The sequence below is a fragment of the Excalfactoria chinensis genome, chromosome 1, assembly GCF_039878825.1.
Source record: "Excalfactoria chinensis isolate bCotChi1 chromosome 1, bCotChi1.hap2, whole genome shotgun sequence".
Classification (NCBI taxonomy): Eukaryota; Metazoa; Chordata; class Aves; order Galliformes; family Phasianidae; genus Excalfactoria; species Excalfactoria chinensis.
Window position 1 is genome coordinate 130,323,327 of NC_092825.1, and position 18,532 is coordinate 130,341,858.

Genomic DNA, 18,532 nt, shown 5'->3' on the forward strand with positions numbered 1-18,532 from the left:
GAACAAAGACCACTTACAAAATTGCGTACACGTGAGAAGACTAATTTTCAGGACTATAAGTACAAGCTGATACAGGTTTGAACATCTAACTAAACATAATGGGATCAGAAAAAGAAGTGCTGCAGGGTACAGCTATGCCTAACGGAAAGCCATCCAGTCTTTACAAGAGCTGTCTTCCTTAACAGATGTTCCCCCACTCATTGATAAATGCCACAAAGATGTTATTTAGTGGAATTTGAACACTGCTATCCTAGCAAATGTGTATGTCGTACGCAGGCAAATAAATCGTGCTGTTTATCTTCTCTCTCACTTTGAGGGTCTTTTCTAAAACAGTTCAAACATTTTACAGCAGAAACTGAAATGAATTTCCTACAGAAGAGAGTCAGCAACAAAATATAGGCTGCATTAAAGTATAGAAGAAAATAACAAAATGCAAGGAAGCAAAATGCCGACTTATTTTTGAAAGTTCTTGGCTCTTCACTATGTCTCATATACTTCGATACACCTTGTACTCTATAGAATTTCTTCGTATTTTAAATATTGACAAAGTAGTGATAAAAAGAGCATTTCTATTTAAGTAACACTGTAAAAGTTAGAGGAAATAGTGAACTGCTCTTTAATTAACAGTTTAATTAAAGAACAGTGAAAGAAATGGGTATCATGACAAATCCACAGTAGTCTTACCATGTGAGTGTTGGTTGTCATTAGCTGAGGATAGGAAGAGAAGCAAGTAGCAAAAAGAAAAAAAAAAAAAGCACACAAATAAAATAGACCAACATATCAATGAGTAAAATAAATAAAATGCAAAAAAGTTCTTAAAACTTGAATTCATGTGACAGCAAAGCACGTACAGAGAGATTATTTTAAACTGCCACTAAGCAAAAATCAATTAAAATATTTAAAAGCCTGGTATAGCTAAGTTCTTTTCTGATCCTTCATAACTGCTCTACCAAGAGTCATTTGACACATTAATCAGATATTCATCAGACAAGCGTTAAGCATAAGCATAACCATAAAGAAAGGTTACTATGTAAATTCTGAAGAAATTCTTCAACTTTATGATACATATTTTTCCTAAGCTGCATCTAGTCCTATGCTTCCATTTACCAACATACAGGATTCCCATTAAATAATACAGATTTGGTTAAACAGGTAACCGGTCATAATTCATAAAACAGCTGTCATCTGTGTGGGAAATCTTAAAGGGAACGATTAAGACTTGTTCACGATGACAGAACACACTTGATGTTAAAAAATTACCTGTTATTGATTGACCAAATCCAACACTAACCTGTCCATTGCTGGTCACAATTGTGTTGTCAAACAAGAAATAGGCACCAAAGAAAAATACCACAGCATCAAACACTCCTAGGAATGTCCAATAAATAAATGCACGCCAGCGCAACAAAGCATTCTTGGCAACGTCTCTGTGCAAAACAAGATATATGCATTCACATTAGAATGTCATTAAAAGCTCACACAAATTATATCAAAATCGTTTTTCTTTCAAAAAACTATGAGAGATCGCATGAAAACGATCACCTCTCTATATGACAACTGCCTACCACTCCACATCCGAATCCTTCCTGAATATCTTCTCTTTAATTATTTAATCCATTTTTTACTGGACCCTTCTAACTCCTGCCAGTAGTCTGCTTATTCCCACTGTGTGGTAAGCCCTCCTGGGCTGCACCCATTTACTGTTCCATTTATTTATTTTTTTACAGTATCTGTTGTGCATATAACAATCCAGCCTGAACTGCACTGGAGGACTTTGGAGACTCTGATTTGTTTCCCATTGGGTACTTTTACACAGAACGTTGCAACAAAACAAAATACTAATTTTATGTGGAACGTGCAAAAGAATGATTTTGCAGTTAGAGTGAAACTTCAGGTCAAATTGCATTTCTCAGATGTTTTCCCATGAAAATTATATGAATTGGGCAAAAATAGAACTGTTCACTGCTGTTTATTTTATTACTGTAGAAAAATTTAATAGTACAAATTAGTTCTTGCACAATGAAAGACTATATGTCAACTTGCCATTTACCATAAGACACATTAGAGCATAGTTCTGATATATAAATAAAAGAGATACGTGGAAACCCAGAATTACAGGCATTTCACATAGCAGCTAGCAATACTATTAACCATTATTTCCACTATATATGCTTAAAAACCATATCTGATAACTAGATAAATTCATTTGTATGTATGATAGCCCAGTAGATTAGAAATGTGGCAGGGGACTTGGAGATTCATGATACTTGAGGTCATAGAATCATAGAATCACAAGGTTGGAAATCACCTACAAGATCATCTAGTCCAACCGTCCCTTCCAACCCGGGCCATTCTGTGATTCTGTGAAATATATGTTCTGGAACCACATATGGCTGACCCTAGCCTTATCCGGCCCAAACAACTGTACTATGCCCAAAACAGCTTGGCCATAGACTCTAAGATATCAAGAAACAGTGCTTTTGACCAGATAACCTGGTCAAAAAACCTCAAAAAACAAAATGAAAGATCTTCTGAATGACCATTTCTAAATTCAGATCATTTAAAATATAAAAGAGAAAAGAAGAATTGGGGATTTTGGTTTTAACTGCAGTATCATGTATTCCTCTTGTATTTCACAGCTAAACAGTATTAATGCACTTATGACCTTTTGGACGTCTATTACTTTTCTCCAGAAATGCTTGCACTTTGATTACCTACTGTTACCACTCTCTAAAAGCTCTAAAATACTGGTTTAACGGCCACAAGAATATAAACTGGCAGCATTTCTGGAAGATTCAGATAATTACACACATTTTATTGGCAGGGAGTGCATTTCAAGTGGCTAAGAATCTAAAACAGTCAGTTTTAATGCCCAGAAGGGAGTAAACAATATTCAGAGGACTGTCTCGGACACAACACAGAATATAACCTATGATACAATACACTAGCACTCAGTTCTTTCAGAATAGTACAAAGATGTATATGCTATGACTCCTCTTTATTATTAAAAAATCTATTCCTCATAGTTGGAAGAAATAAACAGAACCATATTTAATTGTAATTTGATTTGTGGAACAATAATTTCTATTATGCTCTCACTAAGATAGCAAGTGAATGGAGTGACTTGGAGTATGTAAATATTCATGTTAAAATACATGTGTGCTGCAACAGTTTACATGACATGTGGTTTTCAACACCTATCTTGCAGTGTAAGTGATGCTTTATTTTGTCTCGTGGTACAGAAATCCTAAAGACTTCAGTTATAACACGGAAAGATTCCACAACTAAACAAACTTAGGGGACTAATGTATTAAGTTTACCTGTACAGGGAAGGCTCTCTCTTGAGTGTGTCTGCACTGACATGTTGTTCCATTAAACTGTACAAGAGGATAGGAAGGGAAGTGAAGCTGATATTGTACAGTGTTAGATACGCAGTATCATACAAAGGCTGTAGATGAAAAAGAACACAATGAGTTATAATTTTAAAACAATCCACTGCACTGCACTTCATTTAAAATGCATGAGTCCACTTCTTCAGAAAACATAAATAAAACCCCTAACAAAGGAGGCAAACACTCCAAAACAGCTGCTTACTGATCTAAGACATAACTGTGCTCTTGTACTCCATTCATCTGGAGGAGAAAAGATCAACTAAAAGAGGGGGGAAGTGTTCCAGAGATTCCTCAGCTGCAGGTGACTGAAATGAGCTGTACAAAGAAATAGCCCAATATTATCGTTGTTTCTTCACCTCTCTGAAATATTTTTCCATGTATGGATGACTGCTGTAACTAGAACTTAAACTTATTACATTAACCCCTTATAAGGGCTCCTTAATTATGCAAAACCTACTTGGTGGTCTTTTATGCCTTAAAAACTGCTGTCATGCACCCCTTTTTACTTCAGAATTGTACTCTCTACTTAAGAACAGGAAATCTTACCTGATTTTCATCAACAAATGCTTCAATAACAAACACTTGCAATGTCTTTGTTTTCTTGTCTTTTTTATTACTTTGAAAATAACATTGTTTTTATGATAATTCATCATGTTAATTTCCATAATTTCAACTGCCACTAAAAAAATCATACAAAGCAGAAGTAATGCTAATCTTTGTACAGAACGCAAACTAACCTAGAAATGTTATCACCTGGACAGGCACAGTTTCAAAGGCTCCATTTGTTTAAAAAATGACACAGAGAAAATTTGGCAGTGAGGAAAAACAAATAACTGACCTGTTGTGAAAACCCACAGAAGAACTGATATAAAAACTGAGGAAAAATGAAGCAGACATTCTGAAAAATAAAATGACACAGAAGTGAAATACAAGCACTAATACATACGCTGTACAGTGTTAAAGCTACTCATATTACGGTTTTATAATATTAAGTTAGAAATGCAGTAAACACTGCAGGAACAATAGAAGGAACTGTATACATTATATACCAATGCCATCTCACCAGTAGTACTGCTAAGGAAAATACTTAAAATATTCTGACAGAACATCTATAGGACTGCAGTTCCAAAATCCAAGGGCAATGAATTTGTGATCCAGGAGCACAGCTCACTCAAGGGAAGGGAAAAAAAAACCCACAATCCACAGAAGGACACAAACTGTGGCAAGGAAGGATGCTTATCTTCTGCTTATCTTCCAGTGAGGTGGTCGTTAAGATGTTTCTACCTGAGACCCTAAACTTCATCCTCCCCTAGCTATACATTCAGTCAAACAATAACACCTTGAATAACCCTGTGATGGTTACTTCCTATAATGTTCCACTGCTTACCGAAAGAACTTTGACTGGATTCCAACATTTAGACCTAATAAAACTGTCTAAAAGAGAGGATGCAAATTATAAATTCCCTCCACCCACACTAGTCCAATGAATTTAGAAACTAATATAAGTTTAGTTTTACTAAGCTCTCAGGTACTGCTTGCAACTTGATTTAAAAAGGCACTGTAGAGAAAATCCAGAAGTTAATGAAAATATAAAGAACAGTCTGTGTTTGAATTTGTGAGAGAGAAAGGCAAGTTTCACACTGAATCATACCATAGATTACAGCATACATTTATATAAAAGATTTTCCCTTTACTGACCTGGTTAACAACAATAATCCTATTTCTACTTTGTAGTTGTCAGAAAAATCTCTTTATCAAATTACTGCTTTTCTTGTACCATTGACTACTACATGCACCACACCATATATTACAGACATACATTATATATAATATATACTGATACCACCAAATGGAATTTTGAAATTGAGGTAACTCCAATCAGCATTCTCCTACCTTATAAAAGAAGTATTGCACAAGTTCAGATATCCTAACATAATAGAAATGCCCATGAACAAGCAACATTTTTTTCAAATGCTTAAACTTAGGTATTGCATAGTCACTGTTTCTTGCTGCTTGACGACCTTCTTTGCCAATGATTCCTTTAATAAAAAAAAAAGATGGGGCTGTTTAATAATGGAAGAGCTATTTGAAAGACACAATTGTTTGAGAAACTGAAAAATAATGCTATGACATAGATATTCTATGAAATCACTAGTGTACCTCATACAATTCTGTATGGGAGATTGGTAATCACAGCCTGAACCTCTGATTAATCAGCTGAGGCAAGTATGGGGGTCAGCTGTGGGAGCACAGGTGAGAGTGATGTAGCTGTGCTCCCGGAAGGGGTGGAGCTCGACTCCATCCCCTCTGAGACCTCATTTAAGGGCTGACTCCCACTGAAGCAGCATCTCTTGGAGATTGCTCACCAGTGAGGACTGCCCCAGCTTCTTCAGCCAAGGCACCACCACTGGTGAGTTTTCCTTTACTTATTCCTTCTGTACATTTGCTACCATCTGTATATTAACAACCAATACAAATTCCCATGGTAAATGTACTAAAAGTGGTCTATAAAAGCCAGAATCTGATTGAGATCACCTATTTTTAAGAAGGTTGTTTGTTTTTTTTTCTATAAAGCACACTTACCTATACCAACATGTGCTTCTAGAATCATACTGACATCATTGGCTCCATCACCAATAGCTAATGTAATAGGGTGCTCCTTTGACAGCTTAATCAGTTTTACAATCTGGAAAGAAATTAGTGTTAAAAACTCTCGTCTGGGTTGGTAATTCTGCGAGTGCATACAGTTAAATAAAATTGACCAATGCAGCTAAGTAAGAAACCCTCTAAAAGGACATAAAGGCACTATTATCCAATCCAACAACTAGGCATTAAGATCATAGGATGATGGTCTTTGTATTAAAATTTTTTCCTACAAACATGACAAAAAAAAAAAGATAAAAATCATTATTCAATAGTCTGCAAGTACTTAATTATATAACACACATTTTTCTAACTAGATTCTTCCTTTGTGGCTTCCTATTTATATTAAATTAAAAAATTAGTATCACTCCACAATGCAAATATCCCATGTCCTTGTATTATCAACAGTTAGTGGACTATTCAAGGCTTGTTACGTTTGGAGGACAAAATTAGTTCCATTCATTAAATATGTCCACTTATCAGCGTGTACCAACAATAAAATTTGCACAATATGTACATAAATCAAATGCAGGCATGCAGTTGGGTGCCATTTTAGCATAATATAATCCAAATTGCTTGCCCGTAGAAATTTCCCTTGCACTTTTTTTTTGTTATTTTTTACTTGTTTTTCCATTTTAGTGGATACTAATGTAAATGTTAACATTTCAAGTCATTATAAACCGTACAGAGTTTTAACTTTCAATATTTACCTACATATGTTACACCGGAGAAGAAATACGAACCTGTGCTTTTTGCAAAGGTGCCATTCGACAGCATAACACTGCACTGCAGTTCCTGCAAATTTCAAGAAAGAGCTCCCTGTAGTTACCAGAGCTCCCATCTTGTCTTGGTTTCATTATTAATGACAATGCTGCTCCATCAATAATTAAACCATAATCTTGCATATCAGTAGAAAGTCTGTTTGGGGATAAAATATAAACTAAGAGTCACTGTAAAATTCTCAGACATATTTTAGTTTTGGCAACAGTTATTTTGTGAAAATTAACTAATGAAAAAATAATGAGTAGAGAATAGTCCATAGTTAATACATTTTGAAATGAAATTCCTTGTATAGGACTGGTATTTATGACATTTTACAATACGAGCTTATGTTGAACGCATTCGGTGCTTCCCCCATTTGATTACAGCAATGTGAAACCTCAGTGACTTCAACAGTGAATGTGAGTTGGTCTGAAAAAGGCTTCATGAATTGCTGTAAGGTAAACTGAATTGCAGAGAGAACATCAGTATTCCATAAGACAGGGAAGAAAGTTAAAAAGAAAGGTTTCAGGTGCTCCAAAATTTATTTTGATTAGGAAAACAGCACTGTTTTTCAAAGGTTTGCGTTTAAAGAGCCACACTGTAGAGCTGACCTGAAGAGTTAATGCCACTGTTTTCATTTACAGGATAAATGCTTTGCATTTAGTACAGTGACCTGGGTAAACTTTAAGGTAGCCAACTTGGGCACTGCTAGAAGTGTAGCCACAGTTGCATGAAGTACAGTTTAGCACAGAAAAATATGCTGAACAACAGGGGGAGATGCTGTACCCAGAGTGCTGCAATACAGACTTCTGCATAAGCATTATTTCAGAGCTCCCTTTCACTTGCCAAAATTACATAGTAGCCTCAGGCTCAAGCCCACCAGTGAGTGCTATACAAACATACACTCCCTTTTATTTGTGCTCCAGTTTCAGTGCTGCAAGGTAATACTACTCTACGTGGGTTTTCAACATATGATTTCACCATGACCAATGAAAAAACAACATCTATTTATAGTCTTTAACATATTTTAAGCAACTCCACCTTTCCTACTAAAACATAAGCTATTTTTGACAAACAATGTAAAGTACTGAAAACTATATTTTAAAAATAGGTCACAGATATTTTCAAGCACTTTGTTACTATTGGAACAAACAGGGCAACACCATCAGTTTAACATAATATCTAATAAAAATACATTACTTTAAAGTCTAGACAATGTGCTGATTGTTGGACATATTACAGAGAAAGGTCTTCAACTTGAATTTGAACACCTATGTAAAATCTTGCTATTAATATCTTTGCACATTCTCCGTCTCTGGAGCCAAACAGGAGATTCTGATGAGGTTTTTATGTATGCCAAATTGATATTGCACAAGAAGTTAAAGGCGCTTAAATGTAACTTGTAAAACTTGCAGAATGTAAGCGGAAAGTGGAACGGATGATACAGAGATAATCAGTAAGTTATTTTTAAATATGAAATGTAAGAGAAATATTTAACCGAATACACAAATATTCTGGTCCTGACTTTCAAGCCATGAGTCTCAGAGTTTTATAACCTCTCTGCTGAAGTATCACAACACATACTAACTTGTTGCTCCTTTACTACAAATTTACTATTATTCAAATGCATATAAAATGAACTTGCTAACTGGTTCCATATTAAAAACAAAGCAAATACATACCATTTCATCTCAAAGGCCAATAAAAACTTTTCATGATGATATGGATGCTTTTGAGTCTAATTTCTATGTACTTAAAGGATACGAAAAGAGGTTTCATAAAAGACTATTTAAAGTGCATTTGCTAGCTAGCTTCAAGTAGCCTAACTTACTTCATGTTATATCAGTGTTTTTGCTTTTTAATGCCACTTTCTATCTTCTTTCATGCTCCACCCAGGAAGGTGGTGGAGTTGTCATCCCTGGCAGTGTTCAAGAGGCATCTAGATATGAAGCTAGGAGATATGGTTTAGGGGTTTTCTGTAGGTATGGTGAAGGGAGGACGGTTGGACTAGATAATCTTGTAGGTGCTTTCCAACCTTGTAATTCTATGATTCTATAATATCATTTCTGCACACAATTCCTCTCCTTCATTTGGCATTCAAAAAACAGAGAACTTGATGTCTTCTGTACAATTTACCTTTTTATTTATTGCATTTTAAGTATTTTGATGCACAAAGAACAGTAGGTACTGGTGCCTGTCACCTGTCTGTAAATACAGCAGAATCTTCCCTTGAAATTGTGCAGTAGGGTCAACAAAGCATAGCTCATTTTGGACTTGGTTTTATCAAGAAAGTCGTATCATCTGGTATTTCTGATTACAGAAATAAATCATGCCTGCTTCCTTTTTAAAAGTTAGAAACAGTGTGTTATCAGTTTTACCAATAATCAGTATTTCTGCAGTATTTTAAGCAGTAAGGCAGTACCAGTAATGAGATAGTCAACCATGGCTGTAAAAAATTAAATCTATATAAACTTAGTTACTGCACACTAATTCACACTAACAGAAACTGAAACAGTATATTGCCTGTCTTAAGTTATTGGCAATTTAATTATTTATAAAATGCACAGAAATTTATTCATGGTTTGAAAATTCACCTCTTTTCTTACCCTGACAAGCTGTCCCTGGTTAAGCTGCCACTGTGTCTTAGGACAGTTTTGCTTAGGTCAAAAAGCACATCATGTAAACTCTGCTCCTCAATTTTCTTTGTAGTTAGCTCAAGTATTTGTGTATTTCTCCGGAACAGCTTGCAAGCATAGCAAGTAGCTGCAGCAGTCTCCATTTTGTCTCCTGTTAGAACCCAAACTTTAATTCCAGCTTTCTGGAGTGCTTCAATTGTGTCAGCAGCTTTTTCTTGTAGCCTGTGGAAGTCAATGGACAACAGATATTCATGGATTATATTGAAACGGGAAACAGAGAGCTTTTCATTCCCAAATAATAAAAGTATTCAATAAAAGATATCAGATCCAAGAATTTTCCCCAAGGTGTGAATCTAAAAATGCTTAAGGGAGCAGAACATTATCAGTGATTTATTTTGATCTTTGTACGCTCACCTTTTCTTACTAAATTAAATAATTATAAAGTTACCATGTCTAATAAGATAAAGGCATAAATTTCATTCAAACAGAGAGGCGTATCTCTAATACAGAAAAAGAACTACAAGAGAGCTTTCCACAATTTCCACTAGCAGGCATTTCCTTATTTATAAACACTGGACTAAGGAAACATCTCTAAACACAATGTAAGTGTACTAACCGATCTTCAACAGCTGTAGCACCAAGTAAAATAAAATCTCTTTCTATCTTCTCATACACTTCTGCCAATTTCTTTTCTCGGTCTTGGAGGGCCAACTTTGCATTCTGGAGCATCTTCTGTGCATTGCTATACTCTTCCGCTGTAAGCTTTTTATATGCAACACACAGTGTTCGCAGTCCCTCCTAAACAATGTAATCAGAAGAAACAATATGCACTTCATAAATCTCTTCCTAGATTTCTTGCTGCTGTTTACACTGCAATATTTGAAAAATCTGAATGATTTTACTATTAACGTGAAGAGTTCAACCGCTTACTTTTATAGTAAAGTGAGTATAGGATAACACAGACTAGAAAACAAGGGTCAGCTTGATTCTGTTCTGCCCTGGAAACAGTTACAACCTGAGGAACGAACTTCAGTCTTCTAGACGAGAAACAGCTCAGCCATCCAACTGAATGAATGGGATTACCAGGGAAAAGACAGCCACACTGAAGCTTTCCTTTCCTATTTTTATAAGGGGCAGGATGAGTCAGAAGAAATAATGATATAAATAGTAGCTGTGCAGAATCTGATTTTGATGCTGTGATACGGCAGGAATAGGGACAAGGACAGGAACAACACATCACAGTAAGGGCTGAAAGTGAAAACCCAACTGTGTCATTGCAGTCATGTGAAAACTAGAATTCAGCTGTGGGTGTTTCAGACCAGATCAAACTTCTGGATATGCAAAAACGGGAGTATATAGATTGTGTAAGGGAAAAAAAAGATGCTATAAACAAAAAGGAAGTTCTGCAGTCTCAAATGTATTACTTCTCCTATCACCATTTAACTGTTGCTCATTCTTAATATTAATATTAACCTTGTAGGTCTTTGTACAGTTACTTATTACAAATGCAAGAAGGAGAAGAATTCAAAAAGTTTCCTGACTCCTGCTACTGATGAGAGCAGATGCCACCTGTCTGCCTATACCTGCTTTCAGAAGCTTCTGTATGCAGAAGCACTAGGTATCAGTGCTATATCCAATTATCTTTAATGAAGAGACAGAAGGATTTCTCTGCTGATACACTGGATTGCTACGACACATGAACACTTCTTTCAGTTTCATTAGCCTCCTTCACTTCTAGTTATAAAGCAACGCTTTTGTATAGTAAAGCTTAGTAAAGCACTTCAGCCAATAGTTCATAACAAGAACAAGTAATGCTGTATGCATTTTTTCACATATCTGCAATAGTACTTTGTTTTCAATTTGCATGCTGGGTGCCAGTAAATTTTACCCTATTTGTAAGACTAGCATTAACATTTCAATGCAATGAGTCTCGTGTAATTCTGGACATACACCAAAATTTGCAACTCCAAGTAAAACTGTGGAATTAGTAAAGGTGGAAAAGACCCTTTAAGCTCATCTAGTCCAACCACCGGGCCATCCCCACCATGCCCACTAACCATGTCCCTCAGTGCCACATCCACACGGTTCTTGTGTTACCTTTTCAGTAAAACCAAGTTCTGTGGACTGAAAGCACAAATGAGGTTTCTGGTGAAGTTTCATTTTTTTTTTCATTCAAAAGTTAATTCAAATTTCTGCAGTTGTTGAATTGACATTCTAAAATGTTAATTGATGGCCCCTTGGTACAACACACTTAATGCATTTCTATCATACCAGAACTGCTATTGTAAAGACAAGACGGAGGATAACCTCAAATGAAGGAATAACACAGCTTGCTATACATACAGCCTGTGTTTACCTTGCTATAGAATAATCTCTGTGCCTGAGAAGAGTATCAATCAGAAGAATTAAAGTTTCTGACACTGATAGCATGTGAACAGTTCAGCAAAAGTTCAGTGCCCACTGGAATCTTACCACTGCGTTGCGTTCTACTCTGGATCGTATTTGGTCAATTTTGCCTTCTTTAACTCTAGGAAATATGGAAGAATCTGCTCCCTTGCAAAACAAAAATATATCACCTGAAAGAAACAGCATATATAATTCAAATTGGTGAGAAATACCCTTATCCAAACTAATAAGCCTTTCAAAAATGTCTGCGTCAATAGTTTTAATAACATTTGCATGCACACTGGTACCCATTCCAGTTTAATTTAACAAAAAGGGACACAGACCATGGATGATCAACACTCCGATAAACCTGAAATACATTTAACTGAGATAAATACATCTAACAGGAAACAACAAGGCAGTCCCACCTGTTGAAGATTTGACAATTACACTCATACGTCGTCTTACAGAGTCAAAACTCAAAACTTCTAGTAATTCAAACCTGAAAAGAAAGAGTATATTTTAAACAACTCTGCTTTCTCATAAAACCTAAACTGGTTATTTCAGCTTTGAGCGTACGGAAAAAAATTGCTCCTAACATGGAAGGTTGTGTTAAGTAGTATGAAATATGCAACCACTACGGAACGAAATAGCAGGTTACAAACAATAGTTGCAAGGGGGAAACTCAGCTCCTAATCACTTGAAACAGCAGAATACTACACTGCTTAAAGAGTAACTAAACTACTAGCAATAGTGTTTACATAGGCATAGTGTTAGAACTTGTCTTTTATTAATATTCTACTAATACTGACTATTACTAAATGCGCCAACTTAATTTCACAGTTTTTCTTCAAGTGTAGACTGACAATTTAATCAAATGAAAAAAAAACCAACAACTTCTTTTTATCGGTATTATATTGATCATCGTTGTTATGATATGATTTTCTCTTCCTTTTTTTCCTAGGAGGAAAAATTAACACAAGCTCCTGCTGTGCTGTCTTTGCATCATTCAATAGTCTGCATACATTAATCATTTACTGTCTTTTCCAGCACAAATATAAATGTTATCATTATTTCCATTCTCTTCAGGATTCATACAGAGTAATGGAAACGTTTAGGTTGGAAACCACCACTAACCCATCCCCACTGTGCCCACTGACAACGTTCCTCAGTGCCACATCCACATGGTTCTTTAACACTTCCAGGGACAGTGATTCCACCACATCCCTGGGCAACCTGTGCCACCTGTGCCGCTGCCTCATCACTCAGATTTCTCAGAAAATTTTTTTCTTAATAACCAACCTGAACTTCCTCTGGTGCAGCTTGAGGCACATTTCTAACACAAAGTTGGATCAGGCCTATGCCTATGAACCGTGATATATTTTGGGCAAGTACCATTTTCTGTAAAGAAACTGCTACCATACAACAAAGGAAAAATATCCATAGTTCCTAAAATTATTAGTAGCTATTAGATTAGTTTATGAACCACCATGCCACACTTCCATTCTTCTTACTGCATATACTGTCAAATTAATGGACTAAGCAAAAATATAAAACTACGGGGTGTACTTGAAATTACAAATACTAGTATAGCACCTCTTTCCTTACTTAAACGTAGTGGCTTTCCTAAATACAAAATCAGTATATAGGCAGAGAATGAATTATTAGACATATCAATAAAAATTCCTTTCCTCAGGAACATTTTGTTGTATTTTAAGCACTCACTTCTCTCTGTTATTTTCCCGGTTTAAGATCTCCATATAATTGTCCTTCAGGCAAAGATACGTGTAACCGAGTCTGTAAAATGAAACACACACTAAGAGAATCCATACAAGAAATGTGTAATTATCCAGTTCAACATGCCAGACAGATTTAAGACTGAGATTCTGAGAAAAATACAATTGTTTTCAGTTTATGAATATGAACAATCATGACTGCATCTTAAGAAAATCATCAGCAATAGGTGATAATTTTTTTGTGCTGAAAACAACCTTGAACTTCAGCGATTAATTCTCCAGACTAAAAAATTACAGTATCTAGTTACATCCATACCTCTGTATTCCTTCAACTAAAGCAACTTCATCAGGTGATGAAGATATATATATGCGAGATCTCCTTGAGAGCTGGCTCTTCTTCAACCCATCTACACTGTCATCATCTTTTACCTGAACAGTGTGGCAAAGACAAAGAGCTCGGAAAAATAGCTCCTCTCTCTCCTAATAAATAAAAGAAATTACTGTTATTATGTGTCATCACTTTCAGGTATTCCTTTGAATTATTATTCTTTTTCTTTAGGAGGTCAGCAATGTCACTGATTATTACTATTAGCGCACACGCAGGCAGTGTTATGTGTCACCTGCCCTTTAAAGGGACCCAAGCCTATGCCTGTGGTGGCCACACAGCTGGTCAATAGCTGATAGTTCTAACATAGTCCTGGAAGTCGTAAATTGCTGATATGTAAAAGAACTACAGTGTGCATTTATACAAAAGGAGCGTGCACATTTTGGCAGTTGGAACCAACAATTTCTATAAAGTTTCAGGTGGTTCGGCAATAGCAGCTTATCCATTTCTTGTTTCTGGTTCAAGAGTCACACCAGAAAGAGATTTCTTTGTATTTGATGGATAACTGGCTGCGTCCTAAGTGTACATTTGTAACTGAACCTTATCTGTATCTGTGTCATTGTGATTCCAAGTCAAAAACTCAACTACTCTGGGAACATGTTCAGATAAGTGAAAATCACAAGGCTGCTGATCTACAGTTACAAATGTTAAAGAGATCTTATCTTGCCACAGTGAAGGATATGGACAAAGTATGATTTGAGGCTGCATTGATATATATTTTAAAATATACTGTTATCCTGCCCATTCACACAATGCTCAGATACTGACACGAAGCCGCCTTAACTTTCAAGTAACCTCTTGCTTATCACAGAAAAAAGCCAAAGCACACACATACCATGTGTAATATGTTTCAGATGTGGCTACATTATGTCACATTTAAAAGTAAATTTGTTTTAATCATAAGCCTTTCAATGGCCACCTTCAGTCAGTGATAGTCATCACTATGTGTAAGCACTGAACACTCACTTTTCCCCTGCAAGAGTTTCCTGCCTTGATTTCTTTATTGTAGACAAGGTAAAATGGAAACCAGCTATAACATATCTTTAGCTCTTAACCAAATAAAGTTCTGTATTTTGGGGTTTTAATAAAACTGTAAGACTGAGTTAAATAAGTTGGGAAACTTCCGATTAAGCGTGTAAATCTTACTTTAAACTAGGAAAGAAAAACACATATGCTGTCATACATTTCCTGCAGATGTGTACTCTGATTACCAAAATTCAAGGATCTTATATTTCTACAATCCCCTTCATCAGCATAATTCAATTTTCACATTTCACTGTGAAAAACACAGTCCTAGAAAGAGTCACCATACCTTTCCACTTCCTCCTGGGGAAGAATCTATCATATCAATGCCCGTACAATCATGGAGAATTTGGCCATTGCAGATAACATGCGGTATATAAACATGTCCTTCAATGCAACATTCTACAAATTCCATGTTGTTCTCAGTTAAGGTTCCTGTTTTATCTGTGAAGACATACTCAATCTGCAAATGAACACAAATTAAAAACAGCAGGAATATCAACAGAGAATATGAACATCTTCCAAGTTCTCTTCATATAAGTGAAATTACTACTGGGCTACACCTTCCTTAATCTAAGCTCTTTCAGAAAAGGAAGACAGGTTCTTTGGAAAAAAGGAAGTTCTTTTTTAGATACACGTTCTACTAAAATAATTTGTCATACAAGCTAAACAGACCCAGCTGTCTCAGCTTCTCCTCACTGAGAGGTACTTCAGTCCCTTCATCAACTTCATGGACCTACAGTGGACTCTCTCCAGTATATCCCAGTCTCTCTTCTACTGGGGTGTCCAGAACTGGACCCAGCACTCCAAGTGTTGCCTCACCAAAGCTAAACAAAGTAGAAGAATCACCTTTTTTCCCCAGCTGGAACCATTCCCCACAGTGTAGACCATGGGGCTTTTGGTTGCCTTTGCCACAAGGGCTCACTGCAGGTTCATGCTCATCTTAGGGTCCACCAGGATACCCAATTCCTTTTCCACAAAGCTGCCTTCCAGCACAGTGGTCCCCTGCACATTGCCCCATCATCCAGATCATTAATGAAGACAATATGAAGTGGACCCAGTACTGGCCACTGAGCTACATCCATGAGATACTGGCCTCCAGCAAAAATTCACACCACTGACATCACCACCTTCTGGGCCTTGCTGTTCCGCCAGCTTTCAATCCATAACACTGCCTACTCAATCAGCACAGACATCAACACCTTGTCTGCGGAGATGGTACAAGAGATGGTACAAACAGTGGTTGCCCATAATAATAAAATACTTGCTTCATCTTTTGGCCAAATAGATATAAATGCTCCTTAAAACCTAAAAAACTAGTTCAGCTGTAGAAAAAAATTATTCATTTTATTTGACAATATATGAAAATTGAGATCCTAAATAGTTTATCCAAAATGTGCGTATGTATCTGTGTCAGTATGATGATTTTGTTAATGCAAAGTAATAAAGATGGAATTTCTTTCAAAAAATCAGGAGGTCAGACAATCATTTCATCGGATAAAACTTTTGTCTGGATATTTGCTATCAGTCTACCAGACAGAAAGGGTATTTCTTTTATCTGGCTTTTATTGTAAGGAATTTAGATGCGCATACAAATCTCCCTCTATAGTTACAGGAGAGAAATGTTGTGTGTTGACCTCCAGTGACCTAGTTGAGAAATCAGGATTTTTTATTCTGAATATCTGCGGAAATCAAATCAAAGGAAATCAAGGAAAATACATTTTAAAGCTGCAAAAAAATACAGTGACAAATATTTTTTAAACAAAAATTACTACACGTCAGTAAAATGTATTATTATGGTGGAAATATCTGAAAATGCTGTCATGCAGTGAAATTTACCTGCCCCAACTCTTCATTGAGGTCAGAAGTATTCACCAGTGGTCCTTCACCTGTGTCTTCATCAAACATTTCCTCATCCCATGTAAGGAAATAAGAACCAAGAAATTTCTGCATTTCCACAGTGACATACATGGATACAGGAATAATGTAGTTGAAGAGAACCATGAATGCAAGGAAGTCTGTAAATGCTTGAAGAAACTGCCAAAAAAGCAAGATGAAAATAATAATTCTTCATGTACCATCAAATACTGAAAGGAGGCTACTTGCATTTGCAAGTCTTTTTTAGTTTTCCACATTAAGCAACTCCATTCACATCACATAGTTTGGCACAGAATGTTTACTTTCATGATTTACAGCACAGTTATTTTTGCATGAAGATTTTTTTTAAGTTTTAACTCCATATTTTATTTTGCGCATACATAGATGGAGAATTATTGCTGTAAAGTTATAGATCAACTAATGAGAGTGACCGCATATGAACAGTAATGACATCGTGTATACAAGTCAAAAAACAAAAAGGTATATTTCCAAATGAGCATAAGAATACCATAAAATCACAGTAAATCTTCTGAGGATTAACAGATTACAAAACCTTCAGGCAGCAGCAACATCATTTAGTTTAAAGAGGAATTTTTCTCATCATCGGGATGATTTACTAAAATAATATTCTGTCTTCTGTAACGTAGGGCTGAGCTCATTATGAAGTATTCTTGCTTGACAGTGTCCATGCTCTCATAAAGATGCTGGACACTAGCAACTCTGTTGGTTTCTAACACTCATGAGAGAGTTACAAGACTATATGAAACTGAGCTTCTGAGAGGTACTTGTACAGCAATTCCTACAGCAGATTCCTTTGAACAGCTGCCGGTTACATGATAGCCAGTAGTTGGGTGATTCCTTTCTGTCCTATGTTTCTCCCCAGGAGTTTAGCTCTTTTCTTTAGAAACTCAATGGTAGGAAATTCCAGAACATTTGTATGTGGATTTTCATACCAAAAAAACACCCTTTTATATCCTTGATGAATCTTCAGTCAAAGTTCCAAAAAAACCCATCACATACAGGCTTTCCACAAATACACTATCACCATTCTTAGTAAACACATAGGCTGTATATACTTTTCAGTAGAAGACTCAAAATTTACAATTGAATGAAACTTTTTTTTTTTTAGGTATTTTAATTTACTTCCATACCTGATTTCTTTTCCTTTCTGGCTCTGTTTTCTGATTATACCATGGCTCATCACGAAATGGTTCACTCTGCCAGACATACTTCAAGACAGTATTTATTAGTGCTTTACTGATGAGAATACAGAGGTATACAATAAGGAATACATTCATTGATCTAAAAAATAATAATAAAGAAATTAAAAATAAATAAAAATCCCACTAACGTACAAACTAAAGAGTTCATTCAAAAATATCTTACTTGTGTTTCAGCCTAACATTTGCTATGAAGTTCAATAACTTCCCATGAAGACAAGGATTATAAATTACATGTATGCCTATGTAGAACATACAATTTTAGATTAAACATGGAAAACCTGACACAAATTGGCTTTCCATTACTACAGTTGGTTCATACCTAAGGGATTAATTCTACTAATTCAATTTAATTATATGGTTAAACAGTGTTAGGATATTGAAATACATAATCTTGGAATAAAAGTCAGTAGGTATTCTCTAACCAATGAAAGAAAAGTCTGCTGGAGCAGCAAAGCATACTTTATCTCAA

The 18,532-nt window shown here is 35.8% G+C and overlaps 1 protein-coding gene across 3 annotated transcripts in view; it reads right to left on the reverse strand.

Annotated features, from left to right (window-relative positions):
- Window positions 1-18,532, reverse strand: part of ATP11A (ATPase phospholipid transporting 11A) — a 115,855-nt gene that overhangs the window by 15,735 nt on the left and 81,588 nt on the right. For 2 of the 3 annotated variants that reach the window (XM_072344316.1, XM_072344325.1), the window contains exons 11-25: window positions 17,992-18,142; window positions 16,802-16,999; window positions 15,252-15,425; window positions 13,871-14,034; window positions 13,544-13,615; window positions 12,247-12,320; window positions 11,906-12,009; window positions 10,050-10,231; window positions 9,404-9,655; window positions 6,779-6,953; window positions 5,976-6,078; window positions 5,286-5,431; window positions 4,231-4,290; window positions 3,321-3,448; window positions 1,292-1,427 (exon numbers count right to left, since the gene is read on the reverse strand). In XM_072344316.1, the coding sequence (XP_072200417.1) occupies window positions 1,292-1,427; window positions 3,321-3,448; window positions 4,231-4,290; window positions 5,286-5,431; window positions 5,976-6,078; window positions 6,779-6,953; window positions 9,404-9,655; window positions 10,050-10,231; window positions 11,906-12,009; window positions 12,247-12,320; window positions 13,544-13,615; window positions 13,871-14,034; window positions 15,252-15,425; window positions 16,802-16,999; window positions 17,992-18,142 (2,119 nt within the window). Of the gene's footprint in view, window positions 1-684; window positions 709-1,291; window positions 1,428-3,320; window positions 3,449-4,230; window positions 4,291-5,285; window positions 5,432-5,975; window positions 6,079-6,778; window positions 6,954-9,403; window positions 9,656-10,049; window positions 10,232-11,905; window positions 12,010-12,246; window positions 12,321-13,543; window positions 13,616-13,870; window positions 14,035-15,251; window positions 15,426-16,801; window positions 17,000-17,991; window positions 18,143-18,532 lie in introns of all 3 variants that reach the window. The other variant, XM_072344307.1, reaches the window with a different exon arrangement.